General features: G+C 44.4%; 1 protein-coding gene across 1 annotated transcript in view; it reads left to right on the forward strand.

The window, feature by feature from the left end:
* The window catches only part of RFX7 (regulatory factor X7), a 51,150-nt gene extending 29,637 nt beyond the window's left edge, over nt 1-21,513 (forward strand). Inside the window, exons 3-9 of the mRNA XM_026045739.1 lie at nt 54-136; nt 877-999; nt 7,985-8,101; nt 9,001-9,085; nt 9,754-9,961; nt 13,329-13,624; nt 14,556-21,513. Coding sequence (XP_025901524.1) covers nt 890-999; nt 7,985-8,101; nt 9,001-9,085; nt 9,754-9,961; nt 13,329-13,624; nt 14,556-17,855 — 4,116 coding nt within the window. The 5' untranslated portion in view covers nt 54-136; nt 877-889 and the 3' untranslated portion in view covers nt 17,856-21,513. The remainder of the gene's footprint in view (nt 1-53; nt 137-876; nt 1,000-7,984; nt 8,102-9,000; nt 9,086-9,753; nt 9,962-13,328; nt 13,625-14,555) is intronic.

Consider the following 21,513-nt stretch of genomic DNA (forward strand, 5'->3'; position numbering starts at 1 on the left):
TTGTTGCACCCAACCTTTTCCTGTGTTTTTAACAAAATGTTTTTGTTATCTAGCAAGAAGTTGAGAAGTTTACAGACCTAGAGAAACTCTACCTCTACCTTCAGCTGCCTTCGGGTCCCAACAATGGAGACAAAAGGTACGTGGGTGGTTTTGTGTGCATGTGTAAAGGGAGGCAGCTAATTCTGAAAGCTTTATAACGTAGCTCTTAAATGTTCAGTATGCATTTATGTGCCGTGTTTGATAGAAAGTCTTTAATAAATATTTAGGACTTTTTAAAGAGGGTTTTCTTGTGGCACATGGGTAGTTTGTAAACAGAAATCGACCATGTAGGGCTCATCAAAGAAAGTGTTTTGCAGCCTGAGCGTGATTGTTCCTTCTCTTCTGTAGGAAGTGCTAATGCAGCAATACAACTGTGACGGTAGAGGAAAGCAGGAATTCAGAGTATTTTTGGTAACATTTGTTTGGTTAAAGAATCTAGAAAAACAACCTGGAGCTCACAACATACCGAAGTTAGCACAGAGTAATGACAAGCAGAGAAGTGCCTGCTGAAAGTACAGCGAGCGCTGCTGTGGGGTCAGATGCTTCTAAAGACTGAGCAGGGTGAAGCTCAGGTGGGCAGTAAGAGACAGTGATTGTAAGAGCAGAAATAGCTGGACTCTTGCCTGTTAAAGAGAGAGAATATGGGGTCAGTTTGCTAAATTGTAGGTGAACAAGGAAGATAACACACCCATACATAGAGGAAGAGCTGAATTTCTGAGGCACTGACTGTGTCTCTAGTGTCCCTCCATCCATATAGGTGGTCCATTGTTAAGTTTTATAACCAAGGAGGAGCTATAGAATAAAGTCTCATATCAAAACTCTTTGTTCTTTCACTAGTGATCAGATCTCCATGTCATCCAGCCGTGCGCAGCAAATGCATGCATTTTCTTGGATACGGAATACCTTGGAAGAACACCCTGAGACATCCCTTCCCAAACAGGAGGTTTATGATGAATACAAGTGAGTGTTCCAAAAGTTGAATCTGTGTGGCTGTAGCAAGTGTTGTGAYACAAGCTCTGCAGATATTCTGTTAATGTACTCGTACAAGTGCATATAGAATAAGTAGGCTTTGGGTACCAATGTAACTAAGAATATGCTAACTGCAGGGAGGTGAATCCTGTTCGTTATTTCTGCCATTGAGGGTAGGACTGTACCCTTTWAGCTGTGCATTGCATACACTGATATAAATGAACAAATATTTCTTAGTGGTAGAACTAGTATGAATGTTGTTGTTTGTGTGTGTGTGGAAAAACAGTGATATTGGTGAAAAGCATCAGTTACTATCTTGCAGTACATTTCTGGTCAGGCTTTGTGTATGTATGTGTACATACACGTGTGTGAGACTGCCTTTGAAGGATGAAGGCTGAATTTCCATTTTCCTCCTGGGAATGGAGCTCTCTGGAACCCCTCATTCTCTCTGTGATAATGCCTGACTGCTGGACCTTCTTGTGGCAAGCCCATTTAAGTAAAGACACAGTGTATGTGCCTATGTACGGCACCAGCCCAGTCCCCAGCAAGGATGTCGGGTCTCAACGCTGCCGGGCAGCGAGGGATGAGGTTGGCACSCAGGGAGAGACCGCATCTGACAGGGGCGCGTTTGGATTCATGTAGAGCATCTTCCTCGCAGGGAGAGCTGGGGGGAAAACACAGCCCGGCTGCCTGGGGATAAATAACGGACCTGTGACCTCTCAGGAGTGCTTCCCTAATCCCAACAATTATGGTATTTGCAGGGAGCAGCCGCGTCACCTCCTCAGTGCCCACAGAAATCAGCTTTTAGTCATGGTTACTGCTGCGTTCCCGTATGCAAATAGCTCATTTTAATTAACCCTCTGTGGCAGAGCTGAACGGGCTTAATTAACTCGCTCTGTGCGCGCTGAAACGGGCAGCCGTGAGCCAGCCGGGCTGCCAGGAACAGGCAGCCGAGCCGGGCCCGTGTGCCGCAGCGCTGGCGCAGCCGGGCGGGCCAGCCGGGGTGCCGGGCGGGCCAGCCGGGGCGCCGCGGGCCAGCCGGGGTGCCGGGCGGGCCGGGCGGGCCAGCCGGGGCGCCGCACGCTCAGGCACGGCCACAGCGGCGCAGCTGCCGCCCGCCGGGCCCTCCAGCCGCGCCCTGCGAGGTCCTTGTTCTTCAGTAACGCAGGGGCCGCTGCAGCAGCAGGTCTGCCTGCCTGCCGAGCTGTGCCTGCCTGCCGAGCTGTGCCTGCCTGCCGAGCTGTGCCAGGCTGCAGATGCCCGGGAAAAAAGATATCGTCGTCTGCAGATTGTGTAGTGTGAAATTTGGATGGCTTAGCTCTGTAGCTGCTTCAAGGACCTGTGTATTGTGTGTTTCCCTAACAAAATGAGGGTGTGTAAGCAGATTTTCKGGAAAATATCAATGTTTGGAATCTGTTCTCCTTTGAAAGCATCTCTTCTGGTTTTAAAACAATTTCTCTGAATATTTTCATGAGTTATTCTTGCCCAGAAGAATAGGCTTGGGGTGGGAGGTGGGGAGCAGGCACATAAATAGATACAGGAGTTAGTTTTGATAAATCATTTTCTTTATCTAGGGGCTTTAAGACTTATCAAAACTCCCTTCAGTCTCATTTATATGTTGTCATTTTCTGTTGTCTGCTTGCAAAGATCCATGTTGCCTGAGCTCCCAGGAAGCAACTAGATATATACTATGTGTAAATCAGTGCTTCACAGGCGTGCTGCTTTGTACCAGCCTCTCGATTCCTGCTGTAAGCTTCAGTCAAAATAAATGTTGCAAAACCACTGGGCTCTTGCATCATCTCTGAAGTGATATTTCTGTTGCACTGAAGTGAGGCAGTCAGGTGCTCCCACTCCACACAAATCCAGCATTGGAAAGTGTTAACAGCGTTACCACCTCCTTTGCATTTCCATAGGCTTTTGTCTCTGGATTGATTCAACACAGAGACTTCTTTTCCTTTCTGTATTCTTTTTGTTTTATTAGTATTCTAATTGAAAGCCCACATCTCTAGATAAAAGTGAAGAGATATATTTTGCATTTAAAGGGATTAAAGAAATGAAGAATGCATTGTAAGGTGAGGTGATAGTGCTTGAGACATTTTCCCTGTGAGACATCACAGCTGAATTTCAGACAGGAGGTAGATGGGAGATATTTTACTTCTCTTGCTGGCTTTATGATGCTATTTACACTGACAGGAAACTGTGCCATAAGATTTATTTCTATAGTGGACAGACGTTTCTCCTGTTGACCTTGGGTCTTATGGGAGAATACAGATTGGAAAATATCTCATGGGGAGCTGCTTAGCAGGTAATATAGTAGGCAGACAGTAGATGCTTCTRCCCATCAAATTCTTCCACTGTTTTTCATACAAGCCAATTTTTCTGAAGCATCTTCTCATGTGACATTGATGCAGACAAAACTCCAGTTTGCCCACAAAATAATTTGAGTAACATTTGTGTCCTCTTTTTGCTTCTACTGCAATGGTCCCAGGAATGAAAGTCAGATTGTTCCTACTTGTTTGGTGCCTGAGGATTCGCTCGATACATTTCAGTACGGATTAGAGGTCTTTGAGGCAGCCTGTATCTATTTCTTCTAGTGTGTAAATTGTTCATTCTTGCTTTGCAGGCTCCTGGGCCTGCCACTTGATGTATAGGTTGCCTGCACTAGTTTTGTTCAGTAGCATCCATCAGTGTTTTGCATAATCCTCCCTGTTATGAACAGTATGGAACTTACTGCATCGTCAAGGTTTCAGTCATGAGGAGCTGCCTATATGATCCCTTTAAAAGCTGATCAAATTCAGTCCAAAGCAGTTGTCTCCCACCTCGATGGCTGCTTTTGGAAATCTGACCTAGAATTTTCTCTCTGATGGTTTAAAACCTTCTAGTTTCCATCATGCCTCATTYGAAGGATAGGTTTCTTCTGCCAGCTTTGTGCTTTTGCTTAAAGGGAGCCAAGCTCATCATGAGCTTCTTCACTCTAATCCATTTTTAGAGCCCGGTGGTTTTGCTAGTTTGGATAAGCCAAGGTCTTTGTTTCATCTCACGTAATACGCTCTTTATCAATTGTTATTCATAATAGTGTTTCTGCACCTGTCTTGTGTTGAATTAATCTTTCTCAAAAATGGCATGCGGAATGCATACAACATTGTATGAGGTTTTACCTATATTTACAGTGGCAATAATACCTGTCGGCCTCAAAATCTGCTGCTCTTTTTCTCTGAGATTGTATCCACCTTTTTATCAGCTGCTATTGGCAGGTCATAGTTGATAACAGGATAACTAATACATCCATTTTCTCTCTTGCTATATTTGGTTGATGAGTGGCTGCTTAACAGCAGCAACCCTTGAGGATTCTCATGTGTGTTATTTTGCATTTTGAGCTATTAATTCTTTTTCTATCCCTTCATCAAGGCTTTTCAGCTTTTCCCTGTAACTTTCTGCATTAGTGATGCCTCCTAACCTTGCAGGATGAGATGATTTTGCCGCTGTTTTCTGCTGACATCMTTTAATACAGCATTAAGCAAGATCAGTAGCAGGGCAGATTTTTGGAGGCACTGTGTCTGTAGCTTTTCTCTGGCCCTTCTGTTTCCATACAGTCTGTTATCTCCATTTTATCCAGTTCATTGCCCAGGAAGCTGTTTAATCTGGGCTACAGAGGCTGATGGTCTTCGCTGGCTTCTAGGTAATCTTCTGGGTCATGTAGCTCAAGGCTGCTCTTGTTGTATTTTATGTCTAGACTACGTTTAATCTGAAAGTCTCACTCAAAAAGGTACTTTTCTTGCCAAATTTACTGTGCAAAGGAATGCAGGCAGCCGTGTGTCCCTTGTGGTTCCCGCCTGTGATGGGAGCTTCTCTGTCGCTCCGCTTCCCTGGAATGGGCAGCGGCGCTGCGGGACGCAGCCGCGTGCCAGGAGTGCCAGCAGCGGCGGGAAGAGCTGCAGGCAGGAGACTCYGCTCCGTGTTGTCAAGTCAATAACAGAGCCCAGATGGACATGGAGGCATCTCGGCTGAGCCAGGAGGAGGAGGGGCCGCATGGAAGGATCTGTCTGAAAACTGAAAYTACATGATGATGATAATAACAATAATAGCTTAGAAATCGCAGGCTTGTGGGAGCTGCCAGCGTGGATACAAGGGGACTGGGTAACTGTGTTTGCTGCCACTAGCAAGTAATTGTCCTGAAACAGATGTGCGAGACTCAAGGAGCTGATTTTTTTTCTCTCTTTTTTTATTTATTCGTTTTCTCCTGTGTAGAGAATACCTTTCACTTCAAAACTGATTGCCTGATACTTTCCTAATCCTGCTGTTCACTATATTGTATTTTTCAGTCAACAATATTGCTGATGSTAGGAAAGAAATATAGAGCGCCCGTTTTTGCTTGCAAGTTGAGACTTAATGTCCTGTAATGAGCATGACCAAGTGACAGTGTCCTGCCTTTTAAGAATCTCTATAAAGCCTAAATATAAAATCTAGTGGTAAGAGACCACAACAAAAGGCAATTAGACAGCTGTCTAGAACAACATTATAACTGAAACAGTTCAGCTCTTAAGAGGATGCAACAAGGCTGAAGAAGTATCCATCCCTTCAAAGGGATATATTGAGATACTGTGGCTGACATTCACTTTAATGAAATTTGTAAAATTAAATTATTAGTAAAAAGTATTCATGATCTTCCTGGATGTCCCGTATAGAAAGCAAAACAGTTCAAGTAGGAAGGGACATCTGGAGGTAACCTGGTCCAGCCCCTTGCCCAAAACAAGAGCAGCTTCAAAGTGCCAGTAGGATGCATAGGGCCATCGCCAATCCATATATAAAGAAGGATAATTAAGCACTGGAATGGGAGCCCAGAGAAGCGCTGAAATCTCCATCCTTGCTTACAAGACRTGGCTGGGTAAAGCTTGGGTAAAGCTGGAGCCCTCCCACCTGAAGGAAGCTGGGATGCCGTCTYCAGCAACAGAGCCACCCCCTTCACCTGGCCAACTCTTGTGTTGTCAATTCCCTTTTTTCAGTTTTTTTCCTTTTTTATTTTCTATTTTTTTTCTTCCTGCTTTCTCTGTTTMATTTCTGACTTTGTCAAGTAAGAAGGGGTGAAAGTCTTCTCACAAGAGCAGGCTGAAAGTATCAGAATTGCTTTAGATTCACACTTTCATTGGTTTTTGGAGGGAAAAACACGAGTTGTTTTCTTACTCTCATGGGTAACAGTGGTCTGTGCACAGGTCTGCAGGTGACATCTCTGGGTTTGGAAAATGCAGCCCAGGAGCTGAAGCAAACGGATACAGATGAGCTCTGCAGGGAGTGTTAGGACCAAGTACCATAAACCTGGCTGTTTATCATCMAACAGCCTGACTTTTGAGGTGGTCCTTCTGCACAAAGGATACCTACTTCCAGCAAGGATAAGAGCACCAGATGCTTGCTCTGTAGCAGCTATGGTTTTGACAGAAAAAAAAATTCATTACAGTATCTCAAGAGCTATATATACACTGTGCTATATAGAGCTGCATTTTCAGCCCTTTCAGCCTACTTGGATGACAGTCCTTTCAGCCTACATCAGTCTTTTCAGCAAATGTCATTATTAATTGTTATGGTTTTAGTAGGTGATGATGGGAATGAAGCTTCTGTTTCGGGGATGCTCCATCTGTCTCTAGGAGTAGAAGTTTGTCTGCATAAACATACCTGGCTAGAGCAGCAGGCAGGTGGTGTATGAGGTAATGGTTTTTCTGCTCCCCTGCTATGAGGCCGTGCAGAGCTGCCTACAATCGCCTCCTTTGCTTCRGAGGCAGGTTGTTTTTATGTATTTCTGGTAGGAATTTTTCCAGGAAAGGAGGTCATTGCTGTCTGGTGCTGCTTCCGTGACCTTGGGCATGTATGGAAATCTAAAGGCTTTAGGGGCCTGTTTTGGAGTGCACTTCATTAGCATCTGTTAAATACCACAGGGTCTTGAACAAAAGGCAACGTGTAATAGGGTTCGTATCTCTATGCAGCCTTGAGCACTTGATACGTGGGTAAGGCTTCCTGRGCAGCTTCCATTTTTCTCTTGTGCTTTCACCTGATTGTAATTTTCCAGAACATTCGCATTTTGCAGTGAAATTAGCAATTCTTGCTGTCTGCCTCAAGGAGGCATTTTTTAAACATGAGAGATGTTGAAACAACATTCCTTCTGCTGCTATTGAGAGCTGAAGACAGGTACCTGTKCCTGCTTCACTCGAGCAGGACCCTGGTAAAATACACACTTTTGGTTGTTTTTTTCTGTGCTGTGTTCTCAGGAAGGATCCTCAGGAGTGCAGAGATTAGCAGGTTTATGTTTGCAGCCGCCCCCGCCAAATCGCTCGCTGCTAATTTAGAACTGACTCTAAGGGTATCTGTATCAGGTTGGCATCTGCTTAATTAAAGTTGCCTAGTTCAATATGGGCAAACAGTTGCCTGTGGCCTGGTAAGAGGACTAGGGTTTTGCTGCCTGTTTGTGTTGCACCTTGCAAAGGCAAAGATGGTGCCCTGGGAGGCCGTGCTTTACCAYGCTGACGTTGTCTAGGCCATATATCTGTCTGCACTTGCAGGCAAATCTCTTACCTATTGCTGTTCGAACAGCCATGCAGGATGCCAGGCCCTGCCCCACACAGATCACGCTGCTGTCTGTTGCTGCTTTCTTGTGTTCTGAAATAAAGGAGYTGAAATGTAAGCTTCAAACTACACTGTGGAGTAAATCTCAGTGTGCTGTGAATAATGCCCCTTCTTGTTAAATCTCCCCRTGACTTGCCTTTGAACTCCAAAGAGACCAAGGGAAAAACCTTGGTATTAATAGCTCTGTTTATACGTTTTTAATGTATTTGATTTGTTGTGGATAGTTTCATTAATGGTAAATGTAGTTCTAAATATGGATGGGTATGAGTGTTTTCTTCTAAAAACCCTTTGATGGAGCCTAGCGTGTAGGCTGGCCTTTGTGCTAACCCTGCTTCCATTCACATTTTCTCTGTCTTTGTTGCAGGAGCTATTGTGACAATCTTGGCTACCACCCATTAAGTGCTGCTGACTTTGGAAAGATCATGAAAAATGTCTTTCCAAATATGAAGGCTCGCCGTCTAGGCACAAGAGGCAAATCAAAATATCCTTTGCTTGAACACTTCCCAGTCACTTCTTCTGCACTTGCCTGGAGAAATTGTAGCGTAGTCATAAGGAAGGAAGAAATCATAGTGTAATTATAGTTTGGCCCAGGGTGTCTCTTTCAGTTTTGTTCCCTCAGTGTCTAATTCAGGATGATTAAAATGTGACCTTACTTTGCACTCCCAAGGGGCTGGGTGTTAAGATATTTAAGCCACTGTAATTATACTCCATCCATATGCAAATGTATATGGTAAGCAAATGCAAGATCCACTGTATAATAAAGAGAAATAAAGACTGAGTTTACAGGGAAAAACTAGTAATTTTGGAAAGGATTTGAGGGTCATGGAGAACAGGTAGGATATGAATTTCCAAAGAAATGCTAAGGATGGAGAAAAAAAAAGAGCTAATTTGACTCTTATGTGTGTCAACAAGACAGTAAAATGGGAAGTACAGTGTTGATGAGAGTGACATGAGAGCAAATCTGTCCTTTTGTGTCCATGTTTTTAAAGAATCGTCATAGATGGAGAGGTCCACAAAAATTGTATGAAATTGTAGGGAAAAAAATGCCGTCCTCTGAGAGAAGTTCATCCACTTTTATCTCATTGTGAGGCGACTTCTGCAGTTTGTTCAAGTGCTTTATGAGAGGGAAATGTCAGTTACTTATTCATAAAATTTAGCAAACAGAGGCAAAATAAGAACTAACACTGGAAGTAAAAATTAAATACAGGCTAGAAATTGGGCACAAATTTTTTATAGATTGATTCACTTTTGAAAATGATGCAGTTTTCATCTCATGCTACATTTTCATCAAGTTCATGGTGGGTGGAGGTGAAGTTAAAGCCTTTTTATTTCTCCCTACATGAACAAGCTGAGACCATTTAGACCTTAATTTTTGATCACATATTGCTACAGTGGACTGAGAAAGAAGGCTTTTGTGCATATGCCAACACTGCCCAACCTTGACTTTCATAAAACTGGAGATGGGGTATGGTATTATTTATTTATTTATCAAATTTACATTTCCTAGGTTATTTTTACTGTCTGTCTGAAGTTTCCAAAACAGAATGACGAGCTCTGTAGCTTTTAATAAGATTTTTCTTTACAATACTCTCATATTCTAAAACAAACCTTGGTTGATCTTTTTTTTTTTTTATTTAAAGCTCTGATCAAATTACAGTGCTTTTCATGGAAGAAAAAGAAAAATAAAAAGGAGGAAGCAGATTTTCACAGTGCTGCTACCCACGAGTTTCTTTTAAACTCTCATTCCCTGCTTTATTTTTTGCTGTATATRTTTTTAAAAATATCACTGTTGGAACCCCAATGATAGAAGCAGTTCTTGGATAAGAGTGCCTGGTAAGTTGACTAGGATGCAGAAGGCATCAACTGTAGGTGGTCTGAATGATAGGATTCTCTTTGCAGTTTTCTTCCAGAAATGTTAGCTTCATATAATGCTCTTGGAAACAGGCAGTATAAGGTTAAATCATTTGATTTTTGAATCAGTGATGTTGTGATCTTTTTCTCCCAATTTCATGAAAAAAGAATGTATGGACTTAGTGCTTTGTGTCATTTTTATCATCGTTCGTTCTGTATTCTTGTTGTTTTCACTTGTTAGTAATTTTTAATATAAATAATCTTTCCTTTTTCTTTGTTTAGTTGGATGGGACAGAGCCATCTGGGCAGCTGCAGAGCGCTGATGAGGAGGTTGTCTCCGCGGCCTGCCGCCTTGTTTGTGAATGGGCCCAGAAAGTGCTCAGCCAGCCTTTTGATACCGTCTTGGAACTGGCTCGGTTCCTCGTCAAAAGTCACTATATCGGTACCAAGTCAATGGCAGCTTTAACAGTAATGGCAGGGGCACCAGCAGGTAATGGATTAACTTAATTCTGAATCTATGGAAGGGGGAATCTTTAAAAAGAGGAGTGCATTTTATGTAAGAGGGATCGTTTTTAACGTCAGGTATGAGGATGTCAGCAAAAGGGAGGAGCGAAGTGAGTGGGCAGCCCGGGAGGGTTCGGGACTGCTGGCATGTTTGTCCCTGCCCTGTGTGGCAGTGTATCCCACTKCAGGCAGTGACGTTTCAGTCCTTTCCCATGAGTGCTAGATGAAATAAAGGGTGATAGTTCAGTTGCTCCTAGTGACATGAGTAATATATCAGTTTGAGTAAGCACCTCCTTTCAGGACAGACTTTAAATGCTGACTGAATTTGACCCTTGAACATGCATTTAAGTGATTTTTTTAGTTCAAGCTGCTGCAATTTACTTTTCTCTGTGATAGTCTAGAAGCAGGAGCTGAAAATATGCTGTGGTCTAAGGTCTAGTCTGTGACGTTAGCCTTTCAGGCTCTGAAGATAGCTTTCTATGTTACTGTCATCTGTTTGACAGTTGGTTGCTGCGGTTTAGATTTGTAACGTTGCTGTTCATTTAGGAAGGACTAGAGGTAGGAATGTCTAGCAAAACATAGCTGCATGTTGAGAGGTACCTGCTACTTTAGGGAGGAGAAGGGGAAAGGAAAGAGGGAGAGGGAATTCTCAGTGGGCCTTGAAGTGGCTCCCTGATCACAGCCAGTGTGAGCTGCGGGTTATCTGGGGGAGTGATCAGTGAGAGGACTTTGGAGACCTGATCACTTCTCCAGAAATTCATAGAATTCAGCATCAACCTTAACAACAGRGAAATGGGAGCGAGGAAGCCAAGGAAGCTCTTAATGGCATCATGGAGAGGGCTGTCGCACGAGCGGCTTTTCTCACTGGTGTGTGAGGAAGGAGAGGAGCTGACCCGTGGCCGGGCACAGGGAGGGCATCGTGGCTCTGCGGTCAGCGCCAGCCGCGCGCATCGGATCGGATCGGYGCACGCGGAGCCAAGGCCGGGTGGGCAGCTCCGAGCAGGCAGCCGCAGGGCCTGCGCCTGTGGCTTGCAGGGAAGGTTACCTGTCCTTCCCCACCGAGTCCCTGCTGTCCTGTGATCCCACCAGCGGCGATATCCATCTCATAAAGCACTTCCAGGCGGGATTAACTTTGAGCGTGTGAGTAACGGCACTGAATTTCAGGCACTTTGCTAAATGTGGATTTTGGTGCCAGTAGCGTGGGAGTTTGTAGGCGTACGCTGGTAGAGCTGCGTTTCCGTCTGGTAACTTGCCCTAATATGGAAACAATTGTCTGTCTTAATTTTCTCTCAAGAGCAGATTTTCTTACAGGCGTTTTTGATATGTCACATGCAAATTTTCCCGAGATGTTTGATCTGTGTCAGGTATTACAACTAGGTCAGTGTTGTTGTTATTGACCATGGTAAAAATAAGGGTCTGAGGGCATTGAGAGGGACAGGAGAGCCTTGTCTGAGGCACTGGTGTGACTGGGATTCCTGCCTGCCTTCACGCCTTTGTTAAGGTGAAGAGAAGAGCTGGGTTTTGTTTTACTCAGCCAGATGAATTCCTTCAGTCCTCAGTCTCTGGAAAAGGTTATTTGATGTAACTGTTTGTACATCTATGTTTGTATTCTGTGTCTCTCCATTCTCTGAGTCACTGAAGCATCTGAAGTTTCTCTGGTTGTAGGTGAAGGCTGCAGGGGGAAGTATGGGTTCCCCTGCAGTCCCCCTGGGAGGTTCCCCCCCACATCTGCTGCGGGAAATGTGTTTGAACCAAAGCAAATCTCTTGCCTTCAAAAAGGGTAGTTTCAAATGGAAGCAGATTGTCAGGGCTGTGAGTTCTGGCGATCCCCTTCCCTGGTCTCTGTTCGTTCTCCTTCTAGCTGCCTTTTCTCTGTTACAATTTAAAACTTGGGTAGTGCAAGGCCCTGTGCTCCTCTCTTTCCATGTCATTGCCTGGCTCCGTTGGCTCTGCTGGCCATGCTGCTGCAAGGAAGGGGGCACGTGTGTATAGCTCTGGCTCGTGGAGCCTCCTSTGTGTCCTGCTTCCTCTGCGAAAACGTGGTGTTTCAGGGAAACGGGCAGTTATTTTTCTTGTGTGCCTCTGGGGCTGGAATGCTCAAGAGAGGTTCTCTCCTTGGTAGGTACTACACGAGCAAATAAAATACCCCCATTGCCTTTTCTCACAAGAAATACAGTGTGCCTGTGCGTGCTTTTTCTGTAAGAAAGTCTTTTTTCTCTAAGGAAGTAAGTTTTACCCTCAAGTAGGGTAAGAAGAGGGGGTAGGGCATCCTCATCAATATTATTTACCTTCAGTATTTGGCCCACATAGCGCTATTGTTGTTTTGTGGGTCCTGAAATGTGCTTGGGTACTTCACCGTTTCTTTGAAAAGGGAATTGAAAGCAGAAARTGGAGATAAGCTGCAGTATTAGAGCTGTCATGGTACATGCAGGCAGCTGCTGAGAGGATGATGTTGATTAATTTGCAGTTAAGAGTTGTCTTAAAAACTGAGAAACCTATAAAGTATGAAATAAACAGTGTTAAAACTTCCTGACAGGGCAGTTTCACAGGGCTGGGTGTTCATGGAGGGAATGTACTAATCCTCTTGAGTGGTAGTAAATGAAAGATCACAGTTGTGACTTAGTAACCGAGATTGGTGCCAGCTGTACTGATGAGACCAAGTCTTCTTGCCCTTCCTGGCAGCACCTTTGCTTGTGCGTGACCAGCCAGGGCATTGTCTTCAGAAAAAAAATGTTTTTTCATCATAATTTCTGCGTTGTTTTTTGCCTTCCCCTGCTTCTCTTTCTTCTCTTGTTTCATTTATCGCCCTTTCAGCATTATCCCTGATCACATACTGGTGATGATCCATTCTGACATAATTATATGTGTTATATTTAACACACTGATCATGAGCTAATATCATCTGCACAGAACTGCACATCTATGGCACAGATTTGCAGCTTTCTGCCAAGATTTTTCATTTTAAAAGTGCTTTAAATATTGATAATAAAACAAAAACATGATAGAAATGAATTTTAAAGTTTCATAGCCACTGCCCTCTATTGTCAGTTTAATGAAATGCATTGTTTTTAGRTTTTGATGGAACAAAAGATGTAGTTTAGGATTACTAGACACAAGATGCCAAAACACAATGTTTAGCTCCTAATGCCCCAGTAGAGATTTTGCCAGAATGTTGTAAATAAACTAAAGCAGTGGACAGATATGAGTATGAAATCTCTTCATGGATGAGGCAGTCTTAGAGTGGCTCTGGAGGTCCTACCATATATTTTGTGAGGTTTCATGCAGAAATGGCACAACAGACCTGATATGTGTTGTTATAATACTGTTTTGTGTGTGTGTGTGTTTGTGTTCAGGAATAAAAGGGATCCCCCAGCCCTCAGCTTTTGTACCTACTGCTGAAAGTAATTCCTTTCAACCACAAGTGAAAACTCTGTCATCTCCCGTCGACGCCAAGCAGCAGCTGCAGCGTAAGATCCAGAAGAAGCAGCAGGAGCAGAAGCTGCAGTCTCCTTTGCCAGGGGAGTCTCCAGCAAAGAAAACAGAAGGCACCGCGACCAACGGCGTGGCCACTATCTCCAATGGAAGCCCTGCTATCCTGTCCCCTCAGCCTATTGGCATCGTTGTGGCAGCTGTCCCCAGCCCGATACCGGTAACGTTCTGCAGTGATTCCCTAGCAAAAACAGCCCCTGAAAGGGTGGATTGTAAACTGCCAGTAACTCGGCAGTGATGTCAGTGGGAGAGAAAAATGATTTCCTTCAGTCATCAAGGACTTGTGTGCACTGACGCTCTTCTGTCCCAGTGGCTTTGTTGTGACCAGTACAATCCAGTTGGTGATGGCATCGCTAGAATTGTAATTATGTAGAATAAGCCAAGTTCGCCTTTGAGGTCAGTGACAGTGGGATTTAAGCTGTCAGTAATTTGGTTTATATATTGGAATAATTACCCTTGCGATGAAGTTCAACCAGAGAGGAAAGCCAGCACAAGCCGTGTAGGTCACTGAGCCCCTAATATGGGATCTAAATTGACTTTCATTGTTCTCGTGGATTTAGTGACATCAACAGTTTYGTTTTTGTACAGATGTCTGTAATATCCTTATCTTTCAAAGACTATCCTTGTCTTTCAACCCTACAGAAGTGAGGCAGTACGGGAAGATGTTAACTCTTTTCAAAGTGTTAACTGTGTTGTTGTTTTTAGTGGTACGCCTGTTTTTCTGACTGATAGGGGTTTTGCTTTTAAATCATTTTAGACATCTTTAAAATCATCAGCATTTTGAATACATCCTCTCCTCTTTATCCTTTTTATGTCATTTTCTTTCACATGCTGAAGGACTACATGTGAGTGACCTTTTCTTTAAGGTCCTGCAGAAGAGCAGGGTTGTGTATAGACCACTGCCTTAAAAGCTGAGGCAGCCAAATACACAATTGTGCGTACGTAAGTTGAAGGGCTTATTTTGATATGAGCTGATGTTCAGTAGCTTGGTATATTCGTCTGTGTTGGCCCTCACCTTTGAAGCACTTTGGAATACAACTGTGGCCTGTGGGGACTTCATCAACATTCYTTTTCTTTTTCTCTCTAAACAGGTGCCAAGGACCAGGCAGTTGGTGACATCTCCAAGTCCCATAGGATCATCTGACAGCAAGGTACTGCCTCTCAATGTTCAGGTGGTCACTCAGCACATGCAGTCAGTCAAACAGTCACCAAAGACTCCGCAGAACGTCCCAGCCAGTCCAGTTGGCGACCGCTCTGCCCGACATCGCTACCCGCAGATCCTCCCGAAGCCAGCAAACACCAGTGCTCTCACCATCCGCTCTCCCACCACGGTGCTGTTCACCAGTAGCCCAATCAAGACTGTTGTGCCAGCTCAACATGTGAATTCCTTAAACGTGGTAAAAATGACAGCAATATCTCTAGCTCCAAGCAGCAGTAGTGTGCCCGTCAAACAGACGCCCTCTGTTAACAGCAGCACAGGAGCAGCAGAAGAAGCGAGGACTGCTCCTCAGATCAAAAATGGGTCTGTTGTTTCACTTCAGTCCCCAGGTTCCAAGCCTAGCACTGTGGTAGCTACATCTGCAGTCGAGATCAAACTGGAACCAGAAGTGTTGCTGGATGAGAACCCAGTGCAGGGCCAAGAGAGCTCTGAGGCATCTAAATCTGTGAAGGGAGCCCCTGGCCTGCCTGCTGCTCAACAAATCAATTTTGAGGTTGCAACCTTGAAAGTTTCAGCTGATGGTGTTGTGGAGGCAAAAACAGCTAAGGGCTGTGATCAGGGAGCTGAAGAAGCAAGGACCAAATACAAACCACAGTCTAATGAGATCACACCAGTTTCTTCAGCAGGCAATAATCAAAGCACTGTAACGCTGTCAATTGCCAGTCAAGACTTGTCCAGCACCAGCATCAGTTCACCACCCACTGGTGACTCTGCAAATAAAGACAAAACGTGCACTAAAAGTCCAAGAAAGCGACAACCTGCTACGCTTCAGGATTCCCAGGTACCACCTGTAAAGAAACCACTGGTGGGGCAGCTTTCGGCTGCTAATGCTGTAGAGGGTCAAAAAGCCAACAGTGTTAAGAAAGCTCCACAGGTTGTTTCCTTGGTGAACAGTGACAATACTGCAACACTTGCTCAAGTTCCCAGTGACGTAAATTCTGTGGCTTCAGCAAACTTAGTGACAGACTGTTCTTTGAATACCAGTGTAAATACCAGTGATGCTACTTTAGAACAGCAGCTCGCAGCAGCAGCAGCATCTCCAGATATAAAAGTAAAATTGGAAGGAAACATGTTTATCATAGAAGATGATTCAAAATCGGATGGCAGCTTTAACCCAAATCCATGGCACCATATCACCAAAACTTCTGATTTTGCATCTGTGAATTGTGAACAGCAGCAAGATCTCAGTGTTATGGCTATCGCAGCCCATCCGGGCTCTGGCGACTTAGCRGAGTCCACCTGGGAGCCGGTGCACTGTGAAGGGATGCAGGCGGACGCCTACGGCCAGCAGCTCCAGAGCCAGATCCAGGACTCCTCCCTGGGGCAAATCCCAGCTCAGTCTTCAAATGAGTTACCTCTGCAGTCCGAGCTGAAGGAGTTTGAACACGGGGTCCCTCAGTCGAATGAGAACTTCTTTTCGTTTGACGATGACCTGACCCAGGACAGCATCGTGGAGGAGCTGGTGCTAATGGAAGAGCAGATGTCGATGAGTAATTCTCACCCTTACAGTGGCTGTCTAGGAATGGCCCTTCAGGCCCAGCCGGCAGCGCCGGGAGCTCCCGTGTCATCTCACGCGGGCAGCGCGCACTTCTACCATTCGATCCACAACAACAGCACTCCRATTCACACCCCCACGCCCACCCCAACACCTACGCCCACGCCCACCCCAACGCCCACCCCCACATCCGAGATGATCGCCGGCTCGCAGAACGTGTCGCGGGAGAGCCCTTGCTCCCGGCTGGCGCAGACAACTCCCGTGGACAGCGCGCTGGGAAGCAGCCGCCACACGCCCATCGGCACGCCGCACTCCAACTGCAGCAGCAGCGTCCCCCCAAGCCCCGTGGAGTGCCGCAACCCCTTTGCCTTCACCCCCATCAGCTCCAGCATGGCCTACCACGACGCCAGCATCATCTCGAGCAGCCCCGTGAAGCCCATGCAGCGGCCTATGGCCACGCACCCCGACAAGACCAAGCTGGAGTGGATGAACAATGGGTACAGCGGCGTCAGTAACTCATCGGTTGCAAACCATGGCATTCTCACCAGCTATCAGGAGCTCGTGGAAGACCGTTTCAGGAAACCCCACGCTTTTGCAGTTCCTGGCCAGTCCTACCAGTCTCAGCCGCGGCACCATGACACTCATTTTGGTCGTGTGACTCCGGTGTCGCCCGTGCCACACCAGGCAGCCCCTGTCAGTAGCAGCGCCAAGCAAGAGGGCTTTGCTGTTCCTGCTCCTCTGGACAACAAAGGAGCCGGATCCTCTCTCAACAATAGCCTGAGGTGCCGCAGCGTGAGCCCCGCTGTCCATCGCCAGCGTAACCTCAGTGGCAGCACCGTCTACCCCGTTTCAAATATACCGCGCTCCAACTTGACACAGTTTGGAAGTCCGGTGACTCCTGAAGTTCACAATGTATTTACTAACATCCCTGCAGACACCAGTGCCAATAACTTAGCTCAAAGAAGCCAGTCAGTCCCATTGACTGTGATGATGCAGACGGCCTTTCCGTCTCTTCAGAAACAAACAAACACTAAGAAAATAACCAATGTGTTGTTAAACAAACTTGATTCTGATAGCGATGATGCGGTGAGAGGTTTGGGAATGAATAACATGCCCTCAAATTACACAGCCAGGATGAATCTCACTCAGATTTTAGAAACATCCACTGCTTTTCCTAGTGCCAACCCACAAAATATGATCAATTCCAGCACTTCGGTTTATGAATTCCAAACACCAAATTACCTCACGAAAAACAGCAGCGCCGATCAGATCAGTTTTTCTTCTGGAGATAACCAAGCACAATCAGACATCGGAGAGCAGCAGCTAGATTTCAGCAGCACTGTAAAAGACCTTTTAGGGGAGGACAGTCTGCCAACCAACCAGCAGCTGGTGAATCAGGTGGCATCAGATCTCAATAACGTTGCATCTGTCTTTTCCAGCGACATCAGGTTGTCTTCCGACCTCTCAGGCAGCATTAATGATCTGAACACTTTAGATACAAATCTACTGTTTGATCCAGGTCGTCAGCAGGGACAAGACGATGATGCTACACTGGAGGAATTAAAAAATGACCCCTTGTTTCAACAAATCTGCAATGAATCCATTAACTCAATGACTGCATCCGGTTTTGAGTGGATGGAGAGTAAGGATCATCCTGCTGTTGAAATGTTGGGTTAATTTTGTTTTATAGTATGTATGTAGCACACTGTATCTAAAAGACAGACGTATTGTATTTGTCTTAATGGAAGTGCCTCCTGCAGCAGAAACACTTGCTATGTATTGTGGCATTTAAAAAAAAAAAGTTTGCTGTACCAGTTGCTCATTCTTCAGCAGGGAAAAGGCAGTCTTACCAATTTTAAATAGATCTCTGAAGATGATGGGCTATCAAAGAGCCAGTATTAACATTAGAATTTTATAGTGTTCCCATGCAACATTTCTTATTGTAGCAAATAACGGAGTGGTTTAACAGCCAGCTGGCATCGACAGCTGAGGCTTTGGGAAGGTTGCAAGTCCAGCTCGTTACGAGGCTTTCCATATTTTGTGTTGCTTGTTAGTTCTTGGTAGGAAATTCTTACTGACCTTTGGCATTCAGGTCTGAAATGCAGGGTGCTTGCAGCAGGGCAGCTGATGGGGAATGGGTGCAAGTGAACTGCGACCGTGTAGTGATCTTGGGTACGGCRCCGTGGTGAACTGGGAAGTCTCTGCAGTACCAGCACCGTATACTTCTCTAGCAAAGCACAGAGATAGGAAAAATTAACAGGAACAGTGATCACGAAAAAGAAGAAAGATGCACTAAATKTCTTACTTAAGAGAAGCAAATCTGCGTAGTTGTTTTATCCATTAATGTCCAGGACATCACACTTGATATTTTAGTTCTCATTTCCATGTCAATATATTAGGTAAAATTCATGGGAAAAGATTTTGAGCACTGAAATTTAATCTACACCTAACACCCTATTTTAATTATTTATCGAAGATAGAGAAGGAGCATGATATTTTCCCTCTTTTTTAAATAAAAGAGCTCTTGGAGCTCAATAAAATRGTATTTTTAAAGATTCATTTAAGTCTACTGTTTTCTAAGGTAGTGGAGGGTGTAGGAAGATGTTCTTTTCTCTGTGTGTTTTAGTAGGTTGAGCCCTGTTTCACTCATTCCTTCTCTCAAAGAAAAGGTGATTAAAATATTAGAATATGTATGTGGTTGATCTAAAAATGTTTTGTATAGAGCCATAATGCTGCCMGGCACTTTACAGATACACAGTAAGACATGTGAGCCCTTTTTTGGTTTAAAAACATCTTTTAAAAGTTCATTTTGTTTTGGGAGCCTGAATTTCATTTTCATAAGTGATTTGATAGGATCAATGGATCTAATTATTATTAGAAGTCCTTAGCTCCCCCATCCTTAAAAAAAAAAAGGGATTTAGACTTCTAGCTTGCTAGCTCAATGAAACCAAAAAAAACGAGAAAAATCTCTTTGGTTTGCCAGCATGGCATGTATCTCTCATGATGGAGAGAGAGGTTCTTAACCAGCCATGGCCCTCATGCTGTGAAGAGGCCTTGCACAGGCAAGCTTTTACACTAAGAAGTACTGAGGATGCTTCCGGTGCCATCCCTTAAACTCAACATAAAATGGACTTGCTCCTGTAAACTTGATGCTTATGCAACTGAAAGCAGAGCAGAAAACGTTTCCCTGTCCGTGTTGCTGCTTTGGAGGAGAGGTCATGCACTCATGGAGGGGTAGACCCCTTACATTTAGTGAAGGAAGAGAGAATCAGATTTGTAGCCGACTGGAGAGGTTCATTTAAGTGTCTTGGTGATCTTGTGTTTCTCCTAGTGACTAGAGGTGTCGGTACTGGTTGGGTTTTGTTGTGTTTCGCTGGTGCTGATCCACGCTGTGCTGCTGCCTTGGCACTTCAGCTGCTCATGGTGCGCGGCTCCTCTTGCGTCTCGCACGTCCCGGCCTGCGGCCTCTCCTGCGGCCACAAACACCTGCCCCACGCTAGCACCTTGCCCTGGGGCTTTGTTGCCCTGTGCTTCACACCAGGATCTTGGCGCTTGCACTAGGCGCAGGCCTAGAGCTCGGATCTCTGTGCAAGATCAAGTGCTCCCGTGTTTGGTTAGGGAAATGAGGAGACTAGGCCTGAGCTCTGTGCCTGTTGACAGCCTGTAGCTAGTGATGTGTTGAGCATCCCCCTTTCTCTTGCACTTAGTGGGCCCGAGGGCAGCCCGTCATTTGCTCCCCTAGACAAAGCGTCAGCACGACCGGGAATTCGCGAAACCGGCCTCGTGGCRGAGATGGATGAGGGAAAGAGGGAGCGATGGCCGGGGCTGTCCGTGTGCCCGCATGGTGGCCGTCGGGGCCTGCGCGTCGCTGGCAGCAGCGCGGCCGCACGCTTGGTGACAGCCTCGCAGCCCCAACTCCTCGGCTCTTCTAGGGACGTTTCTTAGCAAGGCAGGAGTCGGATTAGAAGTTGATGCGTTCTAAATTATGCAGTTGTCACCAAAGGTTTTTAGAAGTGCGTTTAAAATTATATTTAAATACCAAGCCTTGCGTTGGACCTAACACGAGATTTAATTAGCAGGAATAATCTATAATCAGTGGATTAAAGCAAATTTATTTCTAATTTAAAAGAGGTTGAATTCAATAAGGATTGTTTCGAGTAAAATCCCAGGCACAGCGATGAAACATTTTCACTTCAATAAATGGTGCTAGGGCTAGTTCAGACAACTTTGTACATTAATATGTATTATTTTAGAGGTGTTTGTGTGTTGGTGTTATAATCTGTTAGGTCCCTGTTCTTAGTGCTAGTTAGTTCTTTACTGTACATCAAGACAAAGCACTATTGCACACCAAAGTATGCAATACCCAAAGGAAAATCCTGTGATTCTAGCAAATGGAAGCCTGTCTGTGTCAGATACTCCAAAACGAAGAATTTGAGACAGTTCTGACCCCTTGTTTACATTATTGGCTTCCTACTAACATAAGAATTAAATTATTTTGATAGCAGTTTTTGCTAAAGTATACAAACTCGTGAATTTGTACCCTATGTCCAGTATTGCAGCAAACACTTTAAATTGGGTTGGTTAGTCCAGCAAACTTTCTGGGTTCATATATTGCACTAAAATTCTGTTGAACCTGTGGTAGGCACATTCCTTAGGATAAATGCAACAAATACAGCCCACAGATTAAAAAAAAAGAAAAAAAAAARRAAAAAAAAGACTTTTTAATGTGTTTCATTATTAAAAGGCAAAATGTCATTAAAAGTGACAGGTGAAATTGTCTTATGTAGCAATGTGCGTTGATCTCAATGAGATACTTCTATTTCTTATTCTCTTACATGAGAATATTACAGCAGGAAGAATTAAGTTTAGTTTGCTTCACCATGTTAATACATGATCACAAGACGTGCATGAGTGTTAATGACTTATCTTGTACAGTACTAGATATATTCCTGTAACCACTTTTATTTTTTTTTTTTTTTATTCTTTTGCTGTATTGAAACTGGTTCGGTGTTAACCAGGTGAGYATAGTTATTCACAAGTTATTTACTTTTTTATATTAACTAATTCAGCTTAGTTATTGTTGAATATGTTCTTTTCTTGGATTATTTTTTATTGTTCTGGTGTTGAAAAGCATTTTTGCATCATTTTATCATGATAAGAATTCATGAAGTAAATAATTTGCAAATAATTGCAATAAGCACTGACTTCTGAACTGAAAAGGAAAGCATTTTTTTGTGCAGTGCATTTGAAGTTCATATAATAGTCTTGTACTATACTGTGCTTTCTTTACTGCACCATAAGGAAAGAAAAATCCCTGTTCTACGTTTTCATTTAG

Source organism: Nothoprocta perdicaria, unplaced genomic scaffold (genome assembly GCF_003342845.1).
Source record: "Nothoprocta perdicaria isolate Ctin4 unplaced genomic scaffold, notPer1 scaffold_41, whole genome shotgun sequence".
In the NCBI taxonomy this organism is placed as follows: Eukaryota; Metazoa; Chordata; class Aves; order Tinamiformes; family Tinamidae; genus Nothoprocta; species Nothoprocta perdicaria.